This window comes from Lynx canadensis, chromosome E3 (genome assembly GCF_007474595.2).
Source record: "Lynx canadensis isolate LIC74 chromosome E3, mLynCan4.pri.v2, whole genome shotgun sequence".
NCBI classification, from domain to species: domain Eukaryota; kingdom Metazoa; phylum Chordata; class Mammalia; order Carnivora; family Felidae; genus Lynx; species Lynx canadensis.
In genome coordinates, this window is record NC_044318.1 from 17,786,641 (window position 1) to 17,810,764 (window position 24,124).

Consider the following 24,124-nt stretch of genomic DNA (forward strand, 5'->3'; position numbering starts at 1 on the left):
TTGCGTGGAAAATGACACTTTTAAGTATCAAACCCATTGCTTGGGCATATGCTATGATAACATTAGGGACTGAAATGCTAAATTCTGTCTTCAGTTTCTACTATGTGAAGCTGTTTTTACATCTGTACAAGATTTCAGAAGTGGCTTTTTACCAAGCCCAGGTGAGATGGAGCCCTTATTATCTGTTCACCTAGGACAGTTTCTCTTTCCCCATAGTTATATGTTATTGTAATTTCCCAAAGAGCTAATTCTTCACACAGCTGGAAGAGTTTTTAAGAAAAGGTTATCCATGTCCAAGATCCTCTGCTTGAGGGCAAAGAAATTATTAAAAGATTGCCACTTAAAACCTTAAAGCTTTAGAATTTAAAGGGTAAGCTTTGGTTATTTGGAAAATTCACTTATACGGGACAATTAGAATTATTATTAAGACACTCTATCTTGAAAAGGTCCATGGTAATCACAAATTATGTTGTAACTCATTACCAATTATGTGGTCAGGGTGGATAAAGTTAATGCCCTTAAAAACCTTTATATTTTATAATTTTACTCCTTTATTACTTAATTAGTGTTTTTGGCATTTTGCAATGGTAAACATTGGTATTTTAACTTTTCCTAATGAAATTATGTAAAACTATGCCATGGTATATATACGGGCCATCATTCCCTGCAGAGGCATGGCCCTGAGTGCCTTGTGGGGAAGCAGTCTAACGTAATGATTGAAAGCACAGATTCTGGGGTCATCTGCCTTGGCTCAGCCCCTGGCTCTGTCATTTATCAGGTAAGCAAATTGATTAACTTCTCTGGCCATCAGTTTCTTCATTGTAAAGTAGGGATAATAATAACAGTAACTGCTTCATAGGATTATTTTAAGGATTTAATGAATTAATTCATGAAAGTATTTGTACAATGCCTAAATACAAAGTGAATGCACATTGGCTTTTGGAGTAGCATGAGCTGTTATTATTATTGATACTATAGGATATATGCCCCCTGCTGGTCCTGAAAGCAGTGAGGGTTTTGAGTGTGTGTGGTGGTGGTTTTTGTTTTTGTTTTTGTTTGTTTTGTTTTGTTTTTTGTTTTCTGTTTTTTATGGATAGTTTTGGTTACTTTACATTAAATAAAAATTCAGGAGTCATTTTCATCAGGATAAACCACACTAAAATAATCCCTGTGTTTGTTTGTTTTTTCTCCTAGATGATTTTAATGATCTAGAATGCTCTTAATGACCTGACTGGGTATTTTCACAACTCTCAGGCTGACTGCTGTTCCGGTCGTCATAGTTCTGTGTTGTATGGTGCCCCTTTGTATTCGATAGCCTTCCTGCTTCCTTGGTTCCCTTGGAAATACTATCACGAAGGTGACTGGCTGAGTGGACTTCATCTGGTGGTATCGCTATGTGCTTTTGATAGCACGCTTACCTTCGTTCAGCAAGCCCAGTATATGCTGTTTGCAGAGATTTTCACTAGACATGAAAGCCGGCTTCAGCTTATTAAAATTAACCAAGTGGCATCACTAGTAGGATCCACCAGCATCCTCTTTGGTGGCCTCATCTCTGATAACATGGAAATTTTCTTCAATTTTCAGGCCTTCGCTGTGCTCATTGCCATTCTTGCCACTGCCAGCCTTTACACTGGCATGTACCGCATGAGTCACTTTGGACCGAAAAGAAGCCCCGAGGAAAACCTCTTCTCCGAAAGTGAACAGGATCTCCCCTGGACCTCCATCGTCTCATTGATGAGACAGCTCTTGACCCAGAAAAACTTTTGCCTTTTTCTGATAATGAGTTTCTTCCAAGTCTTCCATTTAACTTTCTTCAAAAACTTCATGATGATCTTTGCAGATAATCTCATTCCTGAGGAGGTTCTTCCTTCTTTCCTAAGGAGCATCATGTATGGGGTAGGCTTTATTTGCCCACAAGTATGTGATGATTCTTCCTTTATCTTCCTACGGGGATTAGAGGTCTAACTCTCACCTGGCTGAGGAAATTAAAAGCCTGATTATGTCAGTAGTTTGACAAAATGATGCACATAAGAGACCCAAAGAGAATATAGTCAATGATACTGCAATAATGTATGGTGGCAGATGGTAGCTACTCTGGCACTGAGCATAGTATAACATACAGACTTGTCCAATCACCTGTAACTAGTGTAACATTGTGTGTCAAACGTACTTCAATAAAAAAGAGACCCAAAGATTCAGAGCCCCAGATATTATGTTTCAGTAGAAACATAATGGAAATAAGAAGTGAAAGGGAAAAAGAAAAGTGAACCCAATGAGAGCTGAGTGACATGATAATTGAAACATCTTAGCTTTTGAATTTTGTTCTTCTGAACTTTCTCACTTAAACCTTAGCAGAGATATGGAGGGAAATAAATGGCAGTTTTGCTTTACCGGGGCAGTTAATGTTCCTGTAACCATTATAAGGAAGAAAGTTACTTGATCAAGAATTCTTGGGGCTCCTGGGTGGCTCAGTTGGTTCAGTGTCCGACTTTTGATTTTGGCTCTGGTCATAATCCCAGGATCATGGGATCAAGCCCCACGTGGAGCCCTGCGTTGGGCTCCGCGCTTTGCATGGAGTCTGCTTGCCATTCTCTCTCTCTCCCTCTGTCCCACCCACTCTCCAGCTCACACTGTCTCTCTCCCTCTCTAAAATATTTTTTTTTTTTATTTAAAAGAGAATTCTTGAAGCCAGGTTTCAAAACACTTGGCTAAAAGACTGAGTCCTAGAATTCCAAAGCATTATTAAAATTCCATGCTCATGACCATTACTGGAAAAGGTATGTCCTCCTTCAAAAAATAAACCAGCATGCTCTTTGTTTTTTTTACAGCATTTAGAGAGTTGATGAATCATATTGCTTTCTTTCACCTAAATATGTCACCCCAAAATATGACTTAATGTAGCCTATGATTCCTATTTTCATAATTAAATAAGTAAAATTCATTATTTAGAGAATAAGTCATTCTAGATAGATGAGTTTTTACTGTTTACACGTTTATCTGGCTTCAAAAATATTTAAACCATGTTAGATAGAAATAGTTCTAAAATATTTTAAGTGTTGACATGCTTCCTTATGCAGACTTTACAGAATGCAATTTGTCTTTTCCACCATTAGCTCCAGGCCTTTGTCATAGTTTGGTTACTGTATACATCATAATAATGGAAAGTCACATTGGGTGCTTACCATGTGCCATGAACTATGCCAAGCACCTTGTATACATTACCTCACCTAATCCTCACAACCCCTTTAAAGGAAAGACTCTTCTTATCCTTACAGATGAGAAAAGGGATGTTCAGAGGCATCTGCTTTTAGAGTTGTGCACGTTTAGATTCTCTCTCTAAAATGTACTGTATTTACATGGTTTACTTAGCAGAGTATACCAAATAGAGTATCATTTTTGGCTTATCAGAATAGTCCCTGATACTGGGTATGTATATTGAAATGATGCTATTCCTTCAGGACAGTCTGACGTTTGTCCAACTGTTTGCTCCTATGTTCAATAACCTAGGATGGGGAGCTGTTTGGGTTCCTATCTCTGCTTTATCAGATTCTAAAATACATAAAATATTATATATATATATATATATATATATATATATATATATATATATCTATCTATCTTCCCACTTTTAATCATGTATTTGCCTATAGTATCTCCTCAAAGTAGAAAAAAGTTTGTTAAACTCTTATGTTAAAAATAAAAAGAGTTGGGGTACCTGGGTGGCTCAGCCGGTTAAATGTCCGACTTTAGCTCAGGTCACGATCTCACGGTGCATGAGTTCGAGCCCCTCATCTGGCTCTGTGCTGCCTGACAGCTCAGAGCCTGGAGCCTGCTTCAGATTCTGTGTCTCCCTCTCTCTCTCTGTCCTTCCTCTGCTCGTGCTCTGCCTCTCTCTCTCAAAAATGAATAAATGTTAAAAAAATTTTTTTAATAAAAAAATAAAAAGAGTAGAGAGGCGCCTGGGTGGCTCAGCTGGTTAAGCGTCCCACTTTGGCTCAGGTCATGATCTCACAGCTTGTAGGTTCGAGCCCCAAGTCATGCTCTGTGCTGACAGATAGGAGCCTGGAGCCTACTTCAGATTCTGTCTACCCCCTCTCTCTCTGCCCCTCCCCAGCTTGTGCTCTGTCTTTCTGTCTCAAAAATAAATAAACATTAAAAAACAGAAAACAAACAAATAAAGAGTAGATATGGGGTGCCTGGGTGGCTCAGTTGGTTGAGCATCTTACTCTTGATTTCAGCTCAAGTCATGATTCCCAGGTCATGGGATCAAGCCCGGTGTCAGGCTCTGTGCTGAGTGGAGTCTGCTTAAGATTTGTTCTCTCACTCTGCTCCTCTTCCCATCTGATGCTCTCTCTCTCTCTCTCTCTCTCTCTCTCTCTCTCTCTCTCTCTCTCCCTATCTCTCAAAATAAAAATAGGAGCACCTGAGCGGCTCAGTCACTTGAGTGTCCAGCTCTCGATTTAAGCTAAGGTCATGATCCCAGGGTCATGGGATTGAGCCCCGCATTGGGCTCTGCACTGAAGCCTGCTTTGGATTCTTTCTCTCTCTCTCTCTCCCCCTCTCCCTCTCCCTCTCTCTCGCCCTCTGTCCCCTCCCCTCTTTCTAAAATTAAAAAAAAAAAAGTTTAAAGATTGTTTTGACTATTCTGGGTACCTTGCAAATCCATATGAATTTTATTACTTTTTTTTCTAATTTTTATTTAAATTATGGTTAGTTAACATGTAGTGTAATATTGTTTTCAGGAGTAGAATTTAGTGATTTATCACTGATATATTAATATCCAGTGTTCACACAAGTGCCCTCCTTAATATCCATCACTCATTTAGCCTACCCCCCACCCTCCTCCCTCCATCAATTCTCAGTTTGTTCTCTATCATAGTCTCTTACAGTTTCTCTTTCTTTTCTTTTTTCTCTTTTCCCCCTTCCCCTGTGTTCATTTGTTTTGTTTCTTAAATTCCACATATGAGTGAAATTATGATAGTTGTCTTCCTCTGCCTTAGTTCACTTAGCATAATACACTCTGGCTCCATCCATGTCGTTGCAAATGGCAAGATTTCATTCCGTTTAATGGCTGACTAACATTCAATTACATATATATACACACACACACACACACACACACACACACACACATACATACACACCACATCTTCTTTATCCATTCATCAGTCAATGGGCATTTAGGCTCTTTCCATAGTTTGGCTATTGTTGGTAAATGCTGCTGTAAACATTGGGGTAGATGTACCCCTCTGAATCTGTATTTTTGTATCCTTTGGGTAAATACTGAGTAGTGCAATTGCTGAGTCATAGGGTAGTTCTATCTTTAACTTTTTGAGGAATCTCCATACTGTTTTCCAGAGTGGCTGCAACGGTTTGCATTCCCACCAACAGTGTAAGAGGATTTTCTTTTCTCCACACTCTCACCAACACTTGTTGTTGCCTGAGTTGTTAATTTTAGCCATTCTGACAGGCGTGAGGTGGTATCTCATGAGGTTTTGATTTGTATTTCCCTGATGATGAGTGATGCTGAACATCTTTTCATGTGTCTGTTAGCTATCTGGATGTCTTCTTTAGAAAAGTGTCTCTTTATGTTCTGCCCATTTCCTTAACAGGGTTGTTTTTTGGGTGTTGAATTTCATAAATTCCTTATATATTTTGGATAAATTATATATTTATCAGATATGTCATTTGCAAATATCTCCTCCTGTTCCACAGGCTGCCTTTTAGCTTTTGTTTGTTTGTTTGTTTCCTTCACTGTGCAGAAGCTTTTATCTTGATGAAGTCCCAATAGTTCATTTTTGCTTTTGTTTCCCTTGCCTCTGGTGACATGTCTAGTAAGAAGTTTCTCCAGCTGAGGTCAAAGAGGTTGCTGCCTGTTTTATCCTCTAGGATTTTGATGGTTTCTTGTCTCACATTTAGGTCTTTCATCCATTTTGAATTTATTTTTGTGTGTGGTATAAGAAAGTGGTAGAGTTTCATTCTGCATGTGCTGTCCAGTTTTCCCAACACCATTTGTTGAAGAGACTGTCTTTTTTCCATTGGATATTCTTTTCTGCTTTGTGAAAGATTAGTTGATCATATAGTTGTGGGCCCTTATCTGGGTTCCATTGACCTATGTGTCTGTTTTTGTGCCAGTACCATACTTTCTTGATGACTACAGCTTTGTAATACAGCTTGGAGTCCTGAATCATGATGCCTCCAGCTTTCCTTTTCTCTTCAGGACTGCTTTGGCTATTCAGGGTCTTTTGGAGTCCATGTGAATGTTAGAATCAGCCTGTCAGTTTCTACAAAGAAGACAGATTGGATGCTGATAGAGATTGCACTGAATCTGTAGATCAGTTTGGGTAGTATTGCTATCTTAGCAATGTTAAATCTTCTGACACATAGAGTATTTTCCATCTATTTCAATCTTTTAAAATTTCTTTCAACAATGTTTTGTAGCTTTCAGAGGATGAATTTTCCCCTTCCTTGTTAAATTTATTCCTAAATATTTAGATAGATTTTTAGTGAAGACTTGAGGGGCTCTTTCAGAACAAAGTACATGAGCTTTATTAAGTGCATGGATTTAGTGGCTTTATTCTGGTGATTCCCATAAATGTTTTTTGTTTCCTTTTAGCTCATAGACATGTTCTGGGTAGAGATTGCCAGATGGTTGAATTCTGATGGAATGAAGGGCTACTGTGCTTCTGAGAAAACCATAACAACTTTTTTCTTTATTTTTTTTAACAAAAGTAATACATATTTGCTGTAAAGATTCATACACTATTGAAACATCCATGAATTTTTTGTATACTGCTTTTTAAATTTAATAAGTTATGCAAATTTCCATGTCACATATAAATCTACTTTTTTTTTTTTTTCAACGTTTATTTATTTTTTGGGACAGAGAGAGACAGAGCATGAACGGGGGAGGGGCAGAGAGAGAGAGAAACACAGAATCGGAAACAGGCTCCAGGCTCCGAGCCATCAGCCCAGAGCCTGACGCGGGGCTCGAACTCACGGACTGCAAGATCGTGACCTGGCTGAAGTCGGACGCTTAACCGACTGCGCCACCCAGGCGCCCCTAAATCTACTTTTTAAAAATAGCTGTGTTGGGGTAAATTACATCAGTGTTCTGTAATTGAACCACCAGATCACGACCTGAGCCAAAGTTGGACGCTCAACCAACTAAGCCATCCAGGTGCCCCGTGTGTTTTAACTTTTAAAAACACTGCTAAAATAGGGGCTCCTGGGTGGCTCAGTCAGTTAAGCATCTGACTCTTGATCTAAGCTCAGGTCTTGATCTCAGGGTTGTGAGTTCAAGCCCTACATTGGGCTCTGCACTGGGCGTGAAGCCTGCCTTAAAAAATAATAATAATAAAATAAAAACACTGGGGTGCCTGGCTGGCTCAGTTAGAAGAGTGTGGGACTCTTTTTTTTTTTTTTTTTCAACGTTTATTTATTTTTGGGACAGAGAGAGACAGAGCATGAACGGGGGAGGGGCAGAGAGAGAGGGAGACACAGAATCGGAAACAGGCTCCAGGCTCTGAGCCATCAGCCCAGAGCACGACGCGGGGCTCGAACTCACGGACCGCGAGATCGTGACCTGGCTGAAGTCGGACGCTTAACCGACTGCGCCACCCAGGCGCCCCAAGAAGAGTGTGGGACTCTTGATCTCCACTTAAGTTTGAGCCCCATATTGGGTGTAGAGATCACTTAAATAAAACTTAAAAAAACTTTCCAGAAAAAAAATGTTTAAAAAACACAAAAACACTGCTGAAGTGTTTTCCAGATTACATTCCCACCAGTAGTGTAAAAGTGTTCCAGTTGTTCAACATTCTTGCCAATGTTTATGATCAGTCTTTTTAGTTTTAGTCATACTAGTATGTGTGTAATAGTATTTTATTATGGTTTTGATTTACATTTTCCTAATGACTACTAATGATGTTATTAGTGCATCTTTTCATGTGCCATCCATTTGGCTTTTTGGTGAATTCAGGTGGTTCAGATCTTTTCCCTATTTAAAAAATTTTTTTCAATGTTTATTTCTGAGAGAGAGAGAGAAAGACAACTCAGGTGAGGGGCAGAGAGAGAGGGAGACAGAGCATCCAAAACAGGCTCCGCACTGACAGCAGCGAGCCCGACGCAGGGCTTCAACTCAGGAACAGTGAAATCATGGCTTGAGCTGAAGTCGGACGCTTAACTGACTGGAGCCACCCAGGCACCCCTGCCTATGTTTTAATCAAGCTGTTTGTTATCATATTACTGAATTATATGAGTTCTTTATATACTCTAGATACAAGTCTTTTGTTGGATGTATGTTCAGCAAGTATTTTCTCCTAGTCTCTCTTGGCTATAAAAGTTTAAACTATTTATTGAAGTATAGCTGACACACTGTTACATTGGTTTCAGGTGTACAACGTAGTGATTGGGCAAGTCTATTCCATATGTTATGCTCTGCTCACCGCAAGTGTGGCTTACCATCTGCCACCATACAAATGCTATCACAGTACCATTGACTATATTCTCTATGCTGCACCTTTTATACCCATGACTTCTTCATCTTGGCTATTACATTTTAAGAGAACATGGTCAAAAGATTTCCACAATCTTTTTTCTCAAACCCTCAACACTAACATGAATTTCTGTTGATCTTAACAAAAAAAAAAAAATCATTATAAAGTGGAAGCCCAAAATTGCTTCAAGTGTATTCCTAATATCCAGACAAGTGACACTCACATAAATTATTGGAATAAAAAGAAAAAAAAATGATAGCTTATTTGTTATTTTTGGCTAAGTCACTTTAACTGTTGGGTATAGTCATGAAGGATAAGCACCATGTTTTCATTTTCTCAGGCTGTCTTTTCAGAGGCCTCCTTTTGGAGGAGTTGTGTAAGTGAAAGGAGAAAAGCATGAACAAGTGCTCATTCTAACAACTGGTTTTTTTTTTAATATAAAATTTATTGTCAAATTGGTTTCCATACAACACCCAGCCATCATCCCAACAGGTGCCCTCCTCAATACCCCTCACCCACCCTCCCCTCCCTCCCACCCCCCATCAACCCTAAGTTTATTCTCAGTTTTTAAGAGTCTCTTCTGGTTTGACTCTCTCCCTCTCTCTTTTTTTTTCCCTTCCTCTCCCCCATGGTCTTCAGTTAAGTTTCTCACGATACACATAAGAGTGAAAATATATGGTATCTGTCTTTCTCTGTATGACTTATTTCACTTAGCATAACACTCTCCAGTTCCATCTACGTTGCTACAAAAGGCCGTATTTCATTCTTTCTCATTGCCAAGTAGTATTCCATTCTAATAACTGTTTTAATAGGTCTGTGACAGGGTGTCTGGGTGGCTCAGTCAGTTGAGTGTTCGACTCGATTTTGGCTCAGGTCAGATTTCAGGGCCATGGGATTGAGCCCTGAGTCAGGCTCCATGCTGAGCGTGGATCCTGCTTAAGATTCTTTCTCTCTCTCCCTCTGCCCCTCTCCCCTGCTCGTGCTCTCTCTCTCTCTAAAATAGTAATTGTAATAATTATTATATTTATTATTAATAAATAATAACTATAATTATATTTATCATCACCATTACTATTATAACAACAGCAACAACAACAGGTCTGAGATCTTCCACATCCCACTCCTATCAGAGAGGCAGGATAGTAAATGGGTTAAGTGCATAGAGTCTGCCACAGGGGAGTCTCTTGCTGGGTGAGCCTGGGCAAGTTACTCAACAGTTCTGTGTCTCAGTTTCCTCATCTGTAAAATTAGAATAAAAATAGTGCCTAACTGGGGCGCCTGGGTGGCGCAGTCAGTTAAGCGTCCGACTTCAGCCAGGTCACCATCTCACGGTCCGTGAGTTCGAGCCCCGCGTCAGGCTCTGGGCTGATGGCTCAGAGCCTGGAGCCTGTTTCTGATTCTGTGTCTCCCTCTCTCTCTGCCCCTCCCCCGTTCATGCTCTGTCTCTCTCTGTCCCAAAATAAATAAACGTTGAAAAAAAAAATTAAAAAAATATAGTGCCTAACTAATAGAATAATTATGAGGATTAAATGAATCAAAATACACAAAGTACTTAAAATGGTTCCTGGCACAAACTAAACACTCTAGAAATGTTAGCTCTTATTATTAAGACTCCATGCAGCAAATATTTATTCAGTTTTCACCGCAAGCACACACTGACCTTATCTGTTTTGATTTGGGCTTCTTTGGCACAGGTTGCCAACATTCATGCTGAGATTCACTATTCACAAACTCCTACTCAATAAACATGAATGGAGAGCCAAAATCCTCAGTTTGTGAACACTTTATTTTAATAAATGAAAAAGTGGTATCTTTCATCATTTTTATCATTTATATCATTGGCTCATATCTTTTTATATATCGGACATCATCATAATAACTAACAATTGAGTACCTTATATGTTGAGTGTGTGCTATAGAAGAGAGAGTCAGAGACAGAACGAGAGACAGTGGGAGGTAGAAACACACAGAGAGAGTGTTAGTTGGATGAAATGCTCCTTAGGTAAAGTACCTTGTCCTTGGCCACACAACTGGCACAGTGGCACAGCTGGAATTCAAACCGAGGGACATCTGATTTCAAAATCTTGCACTTTCTACTCTGCCACATATTCCTTACGTTATCATTAATTTCTTGTATTTTATGTTTATGTGTTAGAGGGTGAGAACAAGAAGCTTCATTTCAATATGTAGAAATATTGAATATTATTCAATATTGTTTATTGAAATTATCGAAATATTATCGAAATATTGAAATTATTGAATATTGTCATTATGTGGAGGAATATAATGATATTATACTGCTGGGGTGTTCTATGTACTCACTCTTACAGAACTCTAAGAAATGCCATGGATCACATCAGTCCCTGAGCCATTGTTTTTAATATCCAGAAAAGGAGTTCTTGTTCCTTGAAAGTAGAGAAGTAAGCCAAAATGTTAGGGGAAAGAACCCTTTTGTTTATTATAGCACATTTGCATTCTACTTGCATCACTCAGAATTCTCTTGTAATTGTAATGTATGTACATTTGGTTAATGAAAACTTTTCAGGGCTAAACAATGTACTTTTTAATTGAAGACAAAGAGTATCTTCTAATCTTTGTTAATGTAATATGTATATTTAGCAAAAACTTTTCACTCTAGAACAATGAACTTCTTCACTGATAGCATGAAATGCACAGAAAAAATGTAAGCCTGAGCCCTCAACATGAATCTATTAGAATTATAAAATTTGTAAGATAAGACAGGAAACAAAACCCAAAGAAATGTGGATAGAATCATAAACTTGATTTTCGTATAAAAAGTACATTTCAGGGGCGCCTGGGTGGCGCAGTCGGTTAAGCGTCCGACTTCAGCCAGGTCACGATCTCGCGGTCCGTGAGTTCGAGCCCCGCGTCAGGCTCTGGGCTGATGGCTCGGAGCCTGGAGCCTGTTTCCGATTCTGTGTCTCCCTCTCTCTCTGCCCCTCCCCCGTTCATGCTCTGTCTCTCTCTGTCCCAAAAATAAATAAACGTTGGAAAAAAAAAAAAATTTAAAAAAAAAAAAAGTACATTTCAGATAGATTACAGTAAGAATAGTGAAATGTATAGTCACTTATTCAATAAATATTTGTTTTACCTACTGTGTGCTAGGTGAATTCTGGGCTTTAACCCCAAATTTTGTTTTAATTAATTAATTAATTTAATGTTTATTTAGTTTTGAGAGAGAGACAGAGACAGAGAGTGAACAGGGGAGGGGCAGAGAGAGAAGGAGACACAGAATCTGAAGCAGGCTCCAGGCTCTGAGCTGTTAGCACAGAGCCCAAAATGGGGCTTGAACTCGTGAACTATGAGATCATGACGTGAGCTGAAGTTGGGCACTTAACCGACGGAGTCACCCAGGTGCCCCAACCCCAAATTGTAAAATCTGGATTTATAGTAGATTTTAGTTGCACCTTTCACATCACCATAAAGCAATGCTGACTGTTTCTAAGCAATGGATTCTTTCATATGGTTGGTTTTGGTAAAATTTCTTCATAACAGTGTGAAAATAAAAATGTAGGAAACCATTTCCTGGTTTGTTCATTTTAAAGGAAATAATAGCTGTTTCTTTGTTATTATGGAATATTACTATCCTTAGTCAATTTTCAACGGATATACATGGGTCACAACATTTCTAGACACAATAGACAGTATTACTTGTGTGTTTCAGCTGCTATTATAGTTCAGAAGCAAATGTGTTTTCTGCTGAGCACATTTATTTTGTCACCAGCAAGAGCAAGCATAATTAATGGTGGTCCATCTTAATACGATGTCTCTTTGTTTCCTTTTCAGTGCCTTGTACTTATCAGTCAGTCCTGGCTGAAGAAGTTTGGTTACTATAAAATTATCTTAATTTCTTTCTACCTAGAAGGAACAGCCTCCATTGTCATGTCACTTCTTGGACAGCAATACTATTACCTTTTGGCTCTTTATCTCACTATTATCATGTAAGTAAATCCAAATGCCAGTCCCAAAATTACACTAGGTCTTGCCATTTACACTTTCAAGCAGTGCAACATTTTTTATCTGAACTGTATTGAATATTCATTTCTAGGCAATCATTGTACCTTTCTGGCAAACTGAATGTTCACGGTTTCTTTTTTGGAGAGATTTCATACATTAGATTTTGTAGTAAAGTTATGTTCCTCTTTTTAACCTATTAAAGTGCATCATTTAGTAAATGTTGCTGCCAAATAAAGATTTGACCCCATGGGGCGCCTGGGTGGCTCAGTTGGTTAAGTGTCTAACTCCTGATTTTGGCTCAGGTCATGATCTCTTGGTTGTGAGATTGAGCCTGCATTGGGCTCCTCAATGGGTATGGAGCCTGCTTAGGATTCACTCTCCCTCTCCCTCTGCTCCTTCCCCGCTTGCTCTCTCTCTCTTTGCCTGTTGTTCTTTGCCTTTGTCCCCCATCTTGGAAAACAGCTCTACCATCTGTCTAGATGTCCAAGTCAGAGACTTTGTCTTTGTCTTCTCTTTCTTCTCTGTCACCTGTGTCCAATAGGCTACCAGTTATTAGTCCTGATATGTCCTGAATCCATCCCTTCTCTGCTTCCATTAGCTCAGGTCCTCATCATCTCTCACATGGAGTAGTATCTGGCCTCCCATATGGTTCCCTTGTCTCTAGTCTCCAGTCCTCCCAACACCTTCGTCCACATTGTTCCTACAGTAACATGTCATTCCTTAATGATCTTAAGTAGCTTCTTACTGCTTTTAAGATTTATATCATAAAATGATGACATATGAGGTCTTTTGTTATATAGTCTCTGTTTACTTCTTCATCCTCATATCACTCTTCTAGTTCTTTTGTACTCCACACCAAACAGGAATACTTTGTAGTATAGGCACCTCATATCTAACATGTAGCATTCTGTGTCTGGAAAGCTCTTCACCATTTCTTGCCTGGCTCTTTCCTGGTGTTTCTTTTCTTTTTTTGTTTAAATGTATTTATTTTGAGAGAGAGAGAGAGAGAGAGAGAGAGAGAGAGAGAGAGAGAATGAATGAACGAACAGGGGAGGGTCAGAGAGAGGCAGAGAGAAAATCCCAAATCCCAAGCAGGCTCTGCGATGTCAACATGGATATCAATGCGGGGCTCAGTTTCACGAACCGTGAAATCATGACCTGAGCCGAAATCAATAGTTGATCACTTAATCAACTAAGCCACCCACGTGCCCCATGATGATTTTCTTATTAACACTTTCTTTTCTCTAGCTTACTTTATATAATACATAGAATATACAAAATATGTGTTAATCAACTGTTTATGCTATCAGTAAAGCTTCTGGTCAACAGTAGGCTATTAGTAGTTAAATTTGAGGGGAGGCATAAGGTATATGTGAATTTCCCACTGCCTGGGGGTCAGCACCCCGAACCTCTGTGTTAATCAAGAGTCAACTGTACATTATTTCATTTTTCCTTCTTATAAACAAAATTTCAACTTTCATTTGATGTTTGGTTTTTTAAAAGAAAATCTGTGCCTCCTAGTTATATGTGTATTTTATACATATATTTTAAAATCGTTTCTAGGGTAATTGTGCAAGCTTCTTTCTGTTTGTTTAACCTGCCACTAGCTGACATGGTGGATGCAGATTTACTGAAGTTCAATCGGCAGTAAGTACATTTATTCAAATATCAGCCATAACAATATCACATGGAGGCAGGACCTGTAAGAGTCTGCCTTTTATAGTTCCACTACAAATCATCTATCTAAGAGATGATCATAAGAGCATCACTGGGAATTAGAGAGCAGAACATAATAGGATATTCATAATTGTTTGCCCTGGGCAACTTTTCCCTGTTTCTGAAAGGGCATCATAATTTTTTATACGGCAGGTTCACACAGCCAATGCTATGACAGGATTAGATCTCCAAAACCAAAGTGAAATCTCAGATAGCTTTATGTTCTACGTATTGCAGTACGCCTTATTACACTGGATGTTGAAGGCAAAATGACCTTTTCTCTGTGACATTGCAAGAATTAAAATTAATGATTAAAAATCTTATCTTTTTTTTTACTTGAAAAAATATAAGGGGCTGCTGATGAGAGGTTTTGTTCTTTGGTGTGGTTATAAGCTTTTTACATCAGCTATAAAATTCACTTGATTGGTAAATGTTTTCTTATCTGTGCCCTGTTTTACAGATTAGAGAGGAATACCCGTGTTATTTTAACACAGGTATATCCTTTTTTAAAATATTTATTTTGAGAGAGAGAGAGAGAGAGCGAGAGAGAGAGAGAGCATGTATGTGCATGTGTGCATATGTGCAAACGTGGGAGAGGTAGAGAAAGAGGGAGAGAGAGAATCCCAAGTAGGCTTCAGGCTCATTGCAGATCCCAATGCGGGGCTTGATCTCACAACCAAGAGATCACGACCTGAGCTGATCTCAAGAGTCTGATGCTTAACCAACTGAGCCACCCAGGTGCCCCACAGGTACATTCTTTATTAGCTCTGTAGAAACACTTAGACTACATGGCCTCTGTTTTTTGTTTTTGTTTTTTTTTTAATGAAATCTATACTGCGAAAAGCCTTGCCAGTCAAACTGCTTGATGTCTTCTTTATATAATTCCTCTTCTGTTTCAGGGTTTTGTTGCTAAGTTATGTTTGAAGGATAAGCAAGATGGTGAGCTCCTTACAGTGCAGGACCGTTCTCCTTGTGTGTCTCTAGTGTCTAGAAAAGTGACGGGCTCAAACCACTCTTTTTAATTGAGTAATTTAAGGGGTGCCTGGGTGGCTCAGTTGGTTAAGTGTCTAACTTCGGTTCAGGTCACGATCTCACGGTTTGAATTTGAGCCCCCAGTTGGGCTCTGTGCTGACAGCTCAGAGTTTGTTGCCTGGAGCCTCCTTTGGATTCTGTCTTCCTCTCTCTCTGCCCCTCCCCGACTCATGCTCTGTCTCTGTCTCTGTCTCTCTCTCAAAAATAAACATTAAAAAAATGAATGAGTAATTTAAAAAGAAGAGGGGTGCCTGGCTGGCTCACTTGGTTGGGCATCTGACTTTGGCTCAGGTCATGATCTCACAGCTTATGAGTTTGAGCCCCGCGTCAGGCTCTGTGATGACAGCTCAGAGCCTGGAGCCTGCCTCGGATTCTGTGTCTCCCTCTCTCTCTCTCCCCCTCCTCCGCTCATGCTCTTTCTCTCTGTCTAAACATTTAAAAAAAAAATTTTTTTTAAAGAAGAAACCTCAGTAAACATCTTATAACTCTCAAATTCTTTTTGAATGAAACTGGATACAAGTAAATAAAATGTCTCAAATAGAAAGGAAAAGGCACTAACATTTACCACATTCCAAGGTGTGCAAAATTATATGGCTTTTGCTCGTGCAGGTCTCACACCAGCCTTGTGTGGTAGATACTACTCACTCCATAAATATGTGTTGCTGCCTGCTAATGTGTCAGGCACTGTGGTACATACTGGAGATACGATATAGGAGGCCTTGTAACAGAGTCCCTCTGAAACATACTTTTCTCTGTTTTTTTTATTATTTTTAATTTTTTAAGTAATCTCTATACCCAACGTGGGGCTCAGACTCACAACCCTGAGGTCAAGAGTCACATGTTCCACAGACTGAGCCTGCCAGGCTCTCCTAAAACATACTCTCTTATGCATATGGCATGCTGTATGCTCCTGTCCAGTGGCTACCCTGGGGGATACCTGTGCTTCTCTGCTGGCATAAGTTGTATCCTTACCAGGAGTTAGTACTTTTTATTTCAGATCTGTTAATGTCAGCTGCAATGGTTATTTTAATGACAACATTTACAGGGCACCTGGGTGGCTCAGTTGGGCTCTGCACTGGCATGGAGCCCGGTCGGGATTCTGTCTCTCTCTCTATCCCTCCCCAACTCAAGCTGTCTCTGTCTCTCTCTAAATAAATAAACAAACTTAAAAAAAGTACTTAGGAACCGTAAGGGTGAGATGAAAGTTGTTTCTGTGAAAACTAAGTTGAATGCTTTATAAAGATCTGACAAAGGCAAGGTATAAAAAAATATTATCAGATCTGATGCAATGAGAACTATAAATGTTTTGGGGGAAATTCATAAAAGCCTAAAGCTATTGTGTACTCAGATTGCCTTATAAATAACTGTAGTTCTCTCTATAACTGACAATAGAAACTGTAGATCATGTAATATGGATACTGTCCTCGCGAGAATGATGGCATAGCACTTCCACCCGTGGGCCCATACTCAAAGGAAAAGCCCAAAGGAAAGATTGATGAACGAGTACATTTCACTTAAAACAGAATGGTTAATGTCTCTTCTAAAAAGGATTGTTTTGGGGGCACCTGGGTGGCTCAGTCAGTTGAGCACCTGACTCTTTTTTTTTTTTATTTTTTTTATTTTTTTTTATTTTTTTTAATTTATTTTTGGGACAGAGAGAGACGGAGCATGAACGGGGGAGGGGCAGAGAGAGAGGGAGACACAGAATCGGAAACAGGCTCCAGGCTCCGAGCCATCAGCCCAGAGCCCGACGCGGGGCTCGAACTCACGGACAGCGAGATCGTGACCTGGCTGAAGTCGGATGCTTAACCGACTGCGCCACCCAGGCGCCCCAAGCACCTGACTCTTGATTTTGGCTCAGGTTATGGTCCCAGGGTCATGGTATCAAACCCCACATCGGGCTCCACACTGAGTGTGGAGTCTGCTTGGGATTCTCACTCTCCCTCTGCCCCTCTCCACCACGCACACGTGCTGTCTCTCTCTAAAAAAAAAATAATAATAAAAAATAAATAAAAAGGATTGTTCTGCTCTAGCCAACTGTCCTCCGGATCATGTCAGATAAGAACTTAATACAATGAGCCAAAATAGATGTAGCCTTTACCCTTTGTGGCAGTGACAGCCTAGTGGGGGAGACAGACAGCAATTGTATTATAGTATTATATCATACAATCAGAAGTACCCTCATTTTCAGGAAACTAAGACTCTTGAGGGGTCAGCTTGCCCAAGGTAATAAAACCAGCAGATTAAAGAACTAGAAGTGAAACCCAAGTTCTTCCTGTCAAATCAGACTTCCTCCAGTTCTCTGGCCTCATCTTTCTTCCATGTCTTTTTTTCTTTCTCCTCCTCTCCATTTTCTTGCTTTTTCTTCTCTTTCTCCTCCTTGGAGAGGTTTCCACCGATAGTTGAAATATGACAAGATTTCACTGTATTCAGTCAATGCACTGGATTTTTAGGTTTATTTTATATGACATAACTTAGTTATCAAAAATGATATGGCAGGATTCTCACTTAGAGCTCATTTGAGTAATCCTTAATGAAATCTGGGCTGAGAAACTTAGGTGTGAATCCCAGTTCTACCACTTACTAGCTGTGTGACTGTGGACAAGTTAATCTACTCTCCCATCTCTAAAACAGGAGTGACAATGTCTTTCTCATAGGATTGTTGTGGAGTTTACAGGTTTGCATTTTTTTTAAGTAGGCGCCATGCCCAATGTGGGGCTTAAACTCAGGACTCTGAGCTCAAGAGTCACATGCTCTACCAACAGAGCCAGCCAGGTGCCGCTATGGTGAGATTTAAATGACTTACCACAGGGGCGCCTGGGTGTCTCAGTCAGTTAAATGTCCAACTCTTGATTCCAAATCAGGTCACGTCTCATGGTTCACAGGTTCAAACCCTGTGTCGGGCTCTGCACTGTCATGACAGTGCAGAGCCTGCTTGGGATTCTTTCTCTCTCCCTCTTTCTCTGCCCTCCCCAACTCGAGCTCTCTCTCTCTCTCTTTCAAAATAAATAAATAAACTTTAAAAATTAAGAAAAAATGACTTAACAGCACAGGGCACATATACCTCTCATTATTGAGCATGTAAGAGTCTAGCTGTGTCTCCTCTTTGATCCATTTCTTCACTGAAAGAGTTTGGTTCTTTTAAGTTTATAACCACTATGACTAAGAGGTTAATATTCTATAACTACTATGTATTTCTATTGTCTAGTTACAGTCAAGGAGGACTTAACTGACAAAAAGTTCCTTGATTTCTGTGTGATACAGACCCATGCTATCTTTGTCTGTTTCAGGTCACCCCTTTCCTCAATGGTTTTTGGCATCAGTGCTTTGTTTACCAAACCTGCTCAGTCTTTAGCTCCCATGATGATACTCTCTAAGCTAAAACAGTATGGATATGGAAACGCAGATAAAAGGTAGAGTAAAAATGCCTTTGAAATAATGTAAAGGAAATATTAAAGCAAACTCAGCCTTTTATATTGATTACTAGGCAATTATCTTGGACTTTGGATATTATTAGTTATTAATTCACAGATTTTGAGTAAGCTATAGTAGAGAGGATTAATATCAAAGGAATTTTCATAGGAGTATCTTTAAGGGTGTTCTTTAAATTATACTACAAATATCTATATAATCCACACTAAGCTACATATTGATTGCTTTTATCTAAGTCATTCATTCATTTATTATTTCATTGCACAAATGTTTCTGAGGGCCTGCCAGGCTTAAAGGTGCTGGGGTCTGGGCATCTTAGTGGCTCAGTCAGTTGAGTGTCCAACTCTTGATTTCTGCTCAGGTCATAATCCCATGGTTGTGGGATCGAGCCCTGCATTGGGCTCTGTGCTGAGCTTGGATCCTGCTTAAGATTCTCCCCTCCCCTCTCCTCTCCTCTCCATTCCTCTCCTCTCCTCTCCTCCTCTCCCCTCCCCACCCCTTGCCTGTCCCCCCCCCATAAACTACAAAAAAAAAAAAAAAACCAGGGTGCTGCAGATACAAGATGAATAAGGAGCCTCTAAGGAGCCCCACAGATTGTAAAACACTGTGATAAGGGCTCTACTGGAAGCATAAAATGGGGCACTGTGGTAATACAGATAAGAAATTCCTACTTTGTTTGGTCTGCCTGGGGCAGGGGGCACCTCAGAGAAAAGGGGGTTCCTGAGCTGAGTTTTGGATGCTAAGTTGGATTTCTCCTCCTGAACATTAAAGAACATCATTCCAGGCAGGTAAAACAGCATGGCAAATATCTGGAAGCATGAGAGCACTCTTAATAAGCTATTCATTTATTCACTCAACAAACGTCGTTGAGAGTCTACCATGTTCTAGGTTCTGTGATAGGGCAGCAAACAGCAGGGAACAAAACAACAGAAATCTCTTCCCTCCTAGAACTTAAGTTCTAAGTGGGATGCAGGTAGACAAAAAATTAAATAAAATACATATTATGTTAGTTGGCAATAAGTTCTTTGGTGAAAAATGAAAGAAGGGGAATGAGAAGAGTTGGGGAAAGCTGCATTTTTAATTAGTGTGATGGGCAAGGCCCCAGGAGGTGACATTTGAATAAATGCAGGGAGGTGGGAGGGCACCATGGCAGCTCTCTGGGGCAAGAGTGGTCCTGGCAGAAAACACAGCAAGTGCAAAAGAATGGAGAGGTACCATGCCTGGCTTTCTAGATCTCACAAGGAAGCTGGTGTGGCTGGAGCAGAGTAAGTGAGAGGAGGTCAGGTCTAGTAGGTCCTTAGAGCCCTGCTTTGTTACTTTGGTTTCACTATGACATTTCTGGTGGTGGTGAGGCAGTGGAGGATTGATTTATTTTTTATTTATTTGCTTTATTTTTTAAAGAAGTTTTAGGATCACAAGAAAATTGAACAGGAAGTACAGAGTTCCTGTATATTCTCTGCCCTCCACTAGGTACAGCCTTCCCTATATCAACAGAGTGTTACACTGGTTATAATCAACGAACCTACATAGATACATCATTATCACCCAAAGTCCATAATTTACATTAGGGTTTGCTCTTGGTGTTGTACATTCTGTGGGTTTGGATGAACATGTAATGACATGTATCCACCATTACAGTATCATAAAGAATAGATTTGCTGCCCTAAAAATCCTCTGTGCTCTACCTTTTCATCCTACTCTCTCCCCTAACCCCAACAACCTGTGATCTTTTTACTGTCTCCATGATTTGCCTTTCTCAGAATGTCAGATAGTTGGAATCATATAGTATGTAGCCTTTTCAGATAGATTAAATTTTAGTAATATGCATTTAGGTTTCCTCCATGTTTTTTCATGGCTTAGCACGGATTCCATTGTCTGGATGTACACCTCATTTATCTATTCACTTACTGAAAGACATATTGGTTGCTTCCAAGTTTTGGCAATTATGAATAGAGCTTTTATAAACACCCATATGCAGCTTTTTGTGTGCATATAAGCTTTCAATTCCTTTGGGTAAATACCAAGGAGCACAATTGCTGAATTGTGTGATAAGAGTATGTTTAGTGTTGTAAGAAACAGCCAAACTGTTTTTGAAAGAGGCTGTACCATTTTGAATTCCCATCAGCAAAGAAATAAAGAGTTCTTGTTGCTCCACATCCTTATCAGCATTTGGTATTGTCAGTGTTTTGGACTTTAGCCTTTTTAACAGGTGTGTACCTCATTTTAATTTGCAGTTTCCTAATGACTTATGATGTGGAACATGTTTTCATATCCTCATTTGCCATTTGCATGTCTTTGGTGAGGTGTCTGTTCAGGTCTTTTGCCCATTTTTTAATCAGGCTGTTCATTTTCTTATTATTGAGTTTTAGGATTTTTTTTTTTTTTACATTTATTTATTTTTGAGAGATACAGAGCACAAGTAGGGGAGGAGCAGAGAGAGAGAGAAAGAGACACAGAATCCGAAGCAGGCTCCAGGCTCCAAGCTGTCAGCACAGAGCCCGACATGGGGCTCAAACTCACGAACCGTGAGAGCATGACCTAGCTGAAGTTGGATGCTTAACCGACGGAACCACCCAGGCGCCTCTAGTTTTAGTATTTCTTTGCATATTATGGATAACAATCCTTTATCAGATATGCCTTTTGCAAATATTTCCTCTCAGTCTGTGGCCTCCCTTCTCATTCTCTTGACAATGTCTTTGGCAGAGCAGAAGTTTTTAATTTTAATGAAGTCCAATTTATCAATTACTTCTTTCATAAGTTTTGCCTTTCATGTTGTATCTGAAAAGTCATCACTATACCCAAATCACCCAGATTTTCTCCTGTGTTATCTTCTAGGAATTGTATAGTTCTGCACTTTACATTTAGGTCTATGATCTGTTGTGAGTTAATTTTTATAAAGGTGCAAGGTCTAGATTCATTTTACACAGGTAGATATCCAGTTGTTCCAGCCATTTGTTGAAAAGACTACCTTTTTCTGTATTGCATTACCTTTGCACCTTTGTCAAAGATCAGTTGATTATATTTATGTGGATCTATTTCTGGCCTCTCTGTTGCATTGCATTTATCTATTTGTTATTTTGCCAATACTATACTATCTTGATTGTTGTAGCTTTATAGGAAGTCTTAATGTCAGGTTATGTAGGCCCACTGACTTATATGGAAAGGCTATTGCCTTTCCATATAAATTTTGGAATCGGTTTGTTGATAACCACAAAATAACCGTCTGGGATTTTGATTGGCATTGAGTTAAATCTATAGATCAAGTTAGGAAAAACTGATATTTTGACAATATTGAGTCTTCTTATCCATGAACATGGAATATTTTCCCATTTCTTTAGTTAATTTTCTATTTTTCATCAGATTTTTGTAGTTTTCTTCATAGAGATCTTTTACATATTTTGTTATATTTATACTTAAATTCTTCATTTTTTATTGTTTGTTTATTTCAGAGAGAGAGAGCACGCGTGTGAGTGTGAGCAGGGGAGAGGCAGAAGGAGAGAGGGAGAGAATCTTTTTATTTTTTTAAATGTTTTTATTTATTTTTGAGACAGAAAGAGACAGAGTATGAGCAGGGGAGGGGCAGAGAGAGAGGGAGACACAGAATCCGAAGCAGGCTCCAGGCTCTGAGCTGTCAGCACAGAGTCCGATGTGGGGCTCGAACTCACAGACCGCGAGATCGTGACCTGAGCTGAAGTCGGACGCCCAACCGACTGAGCCACCCAGGAGCCCCAAGGGGGAGAGAATCTTAAGCAGGCTTCATGTCTAGTATGGAGCCCGACGTGAGGCTTGATCTCACGAACTGTGAGATTATAACCTAAGCTGAAATCAAGAGTCATGCACTTAACTGAACGACTCAGAGCCCCTAAAGTCTTTAATTTTTAGGATGCTAATGTAAATAGTGTTATGTTTTTATTTCCAATTTCCACTTGTTTATCAAGGAAACAGTTGACTTTTGGGAAAGCAATTGACTTTTGTATATTAACCTTATATCCTGCAACCTGGCTATAATTGCTTATTAGTTCTAGGAAGTTTTTGTTGTTGTTGATTCTTTTGGATTTTCTACTCTACATAGCCAAGTATTTTATTTTACTTTATTTTGAAACATTTTTTATTTTTTTATTAAAATCTTTTTAATGTTTACTTATTATTTGAGAGAGAGAGAGAGAGCGCGCCCGCACGCGCACAAGTCAGGGAGGGGATGAGAGAAGGAAACATAGAATCTGAAGCAGGCTTCAGGCTTCAAGCTGTTAGCACAGAGCCCAACGTGGGGCTCCAACTCACAAACTGTGAGATCATGACCTGAGCCAAATTTGGAGGCTTAACTGACTGAGCCCCAAAACATATTTTTTAAAGTTTATTTATTTATTTTGAGAGAGAGAGACTGTGTGCACATGTGTGCATGTGTGCAAGTGAGGGAGGGGCAGACAGAGAGAGATAAAATCCCAAGCAGACTTCGTGCTGTCAGTGCAGAGCCTGATGCGGGGCTCGATCCCATCACCGCTAGATCATGTGTGACCTGAGCCCAAATCAACAGTTGGATGCTCAACTGACAGAGCCACCCAGGGACCCCCAAGGATTTTTTTTTAATGTTTACTTATTTTTTTGAGAGAGAGAGAGAGAGAGAGAGAGAGAGAGCAAGCCAAGGAGGGTCAGAGAGAGAAGGGGAGAGAAACCCAAAGCAGGCTCCGCACTGTCAGTGCACAGCCCAAGGTGGAGCTGAAAGTCACGAACTGTGAGATCATGACCTGAACCAAAACCAAGAGTCAGATGCTTAACTGACTGAGCCACCCAGGCATCCATAGGATTTATTTTTTAAAGTTTTTCTTATAGGGGCGTCTGGGTGCCTCAGTCAGTTGAATGTCCGACTTTGGCTCAGGACATGATCTCACGGTTCATGAGTTTAAACCCCACATTGGGCTCTGTGCTGACAGCTTGGAGCCTGGAGCCTGCTTCAGATTCTGTGTCTCCTTCTCTCTCTGTCCCTCCCCCACTCATGCTCTGCCTGTCTGTCTCTGTCTCTCTCAAAAATAAATAAACATTAAAAAAAAGTATTAAAGGGGCGCCTGGGTGGCGCAGTCGGTTAAGCGTCCGACTTCAGCCAGGTCACGATCTCGCGGTCCGTGAGTTCGAGCCCCGCGTCGGGCTCTGGGCTGATGCCTCGGAGCCTGGAGCCTGTTTCCGATTCTGTGTCTCCCTCTCTCTCTCTGCCCCTCCCCCGTTCATGCTCTGTCTCTCTCCGTCCCAAAAATAAATAAAAACATTGAAAAAAAAATTAAAAAAAAAAAGTATTAAAGTTTTTCTTACACCCCCCCCATTTTATTATGAACACTTTAATTTTCAAATATACAAAAGAAGTTGAAAAAGATGTATAGGGAAGATTCATATATTCACCAGCTAGATTCACTATTTATTTGTACCTATATTTGTTTTATCACGTATATTTTTTAAAAGTTTTATTTATTTATTTTGAG

At 39.8% G+C, this 24,124-nt stretch overlaps 1 protein-coding gene across 1 annotated transcript in view; it reads left to right on the forward strand.

Annotated features, from left to right (window-relative positions):
• LOC115504496 (transmembrane protein 180-like) overlaps window positions 1–24,124 on the forward strand; it is a 36,134-nt gene continuing 12,010 nt past the window's right edge. Inside the window, 5 exon segments of the mRNA XM_032591640.1 lie at window positions 1–161; window positions 1,195–1,917; window positions 12,303–12,457; window positions 14,037–14,120; window positions 18,512–18,634. Coding sequence (XP_032447531.1) covers window positions 12–161; window positions 1,195–1,917; window positions 12,303–12,457; window positions 14,037–14,120; window positions 18,512–18,634 — 1,235 coding nt within the window. The 5' untranslated portion in view covers window positions 1–11.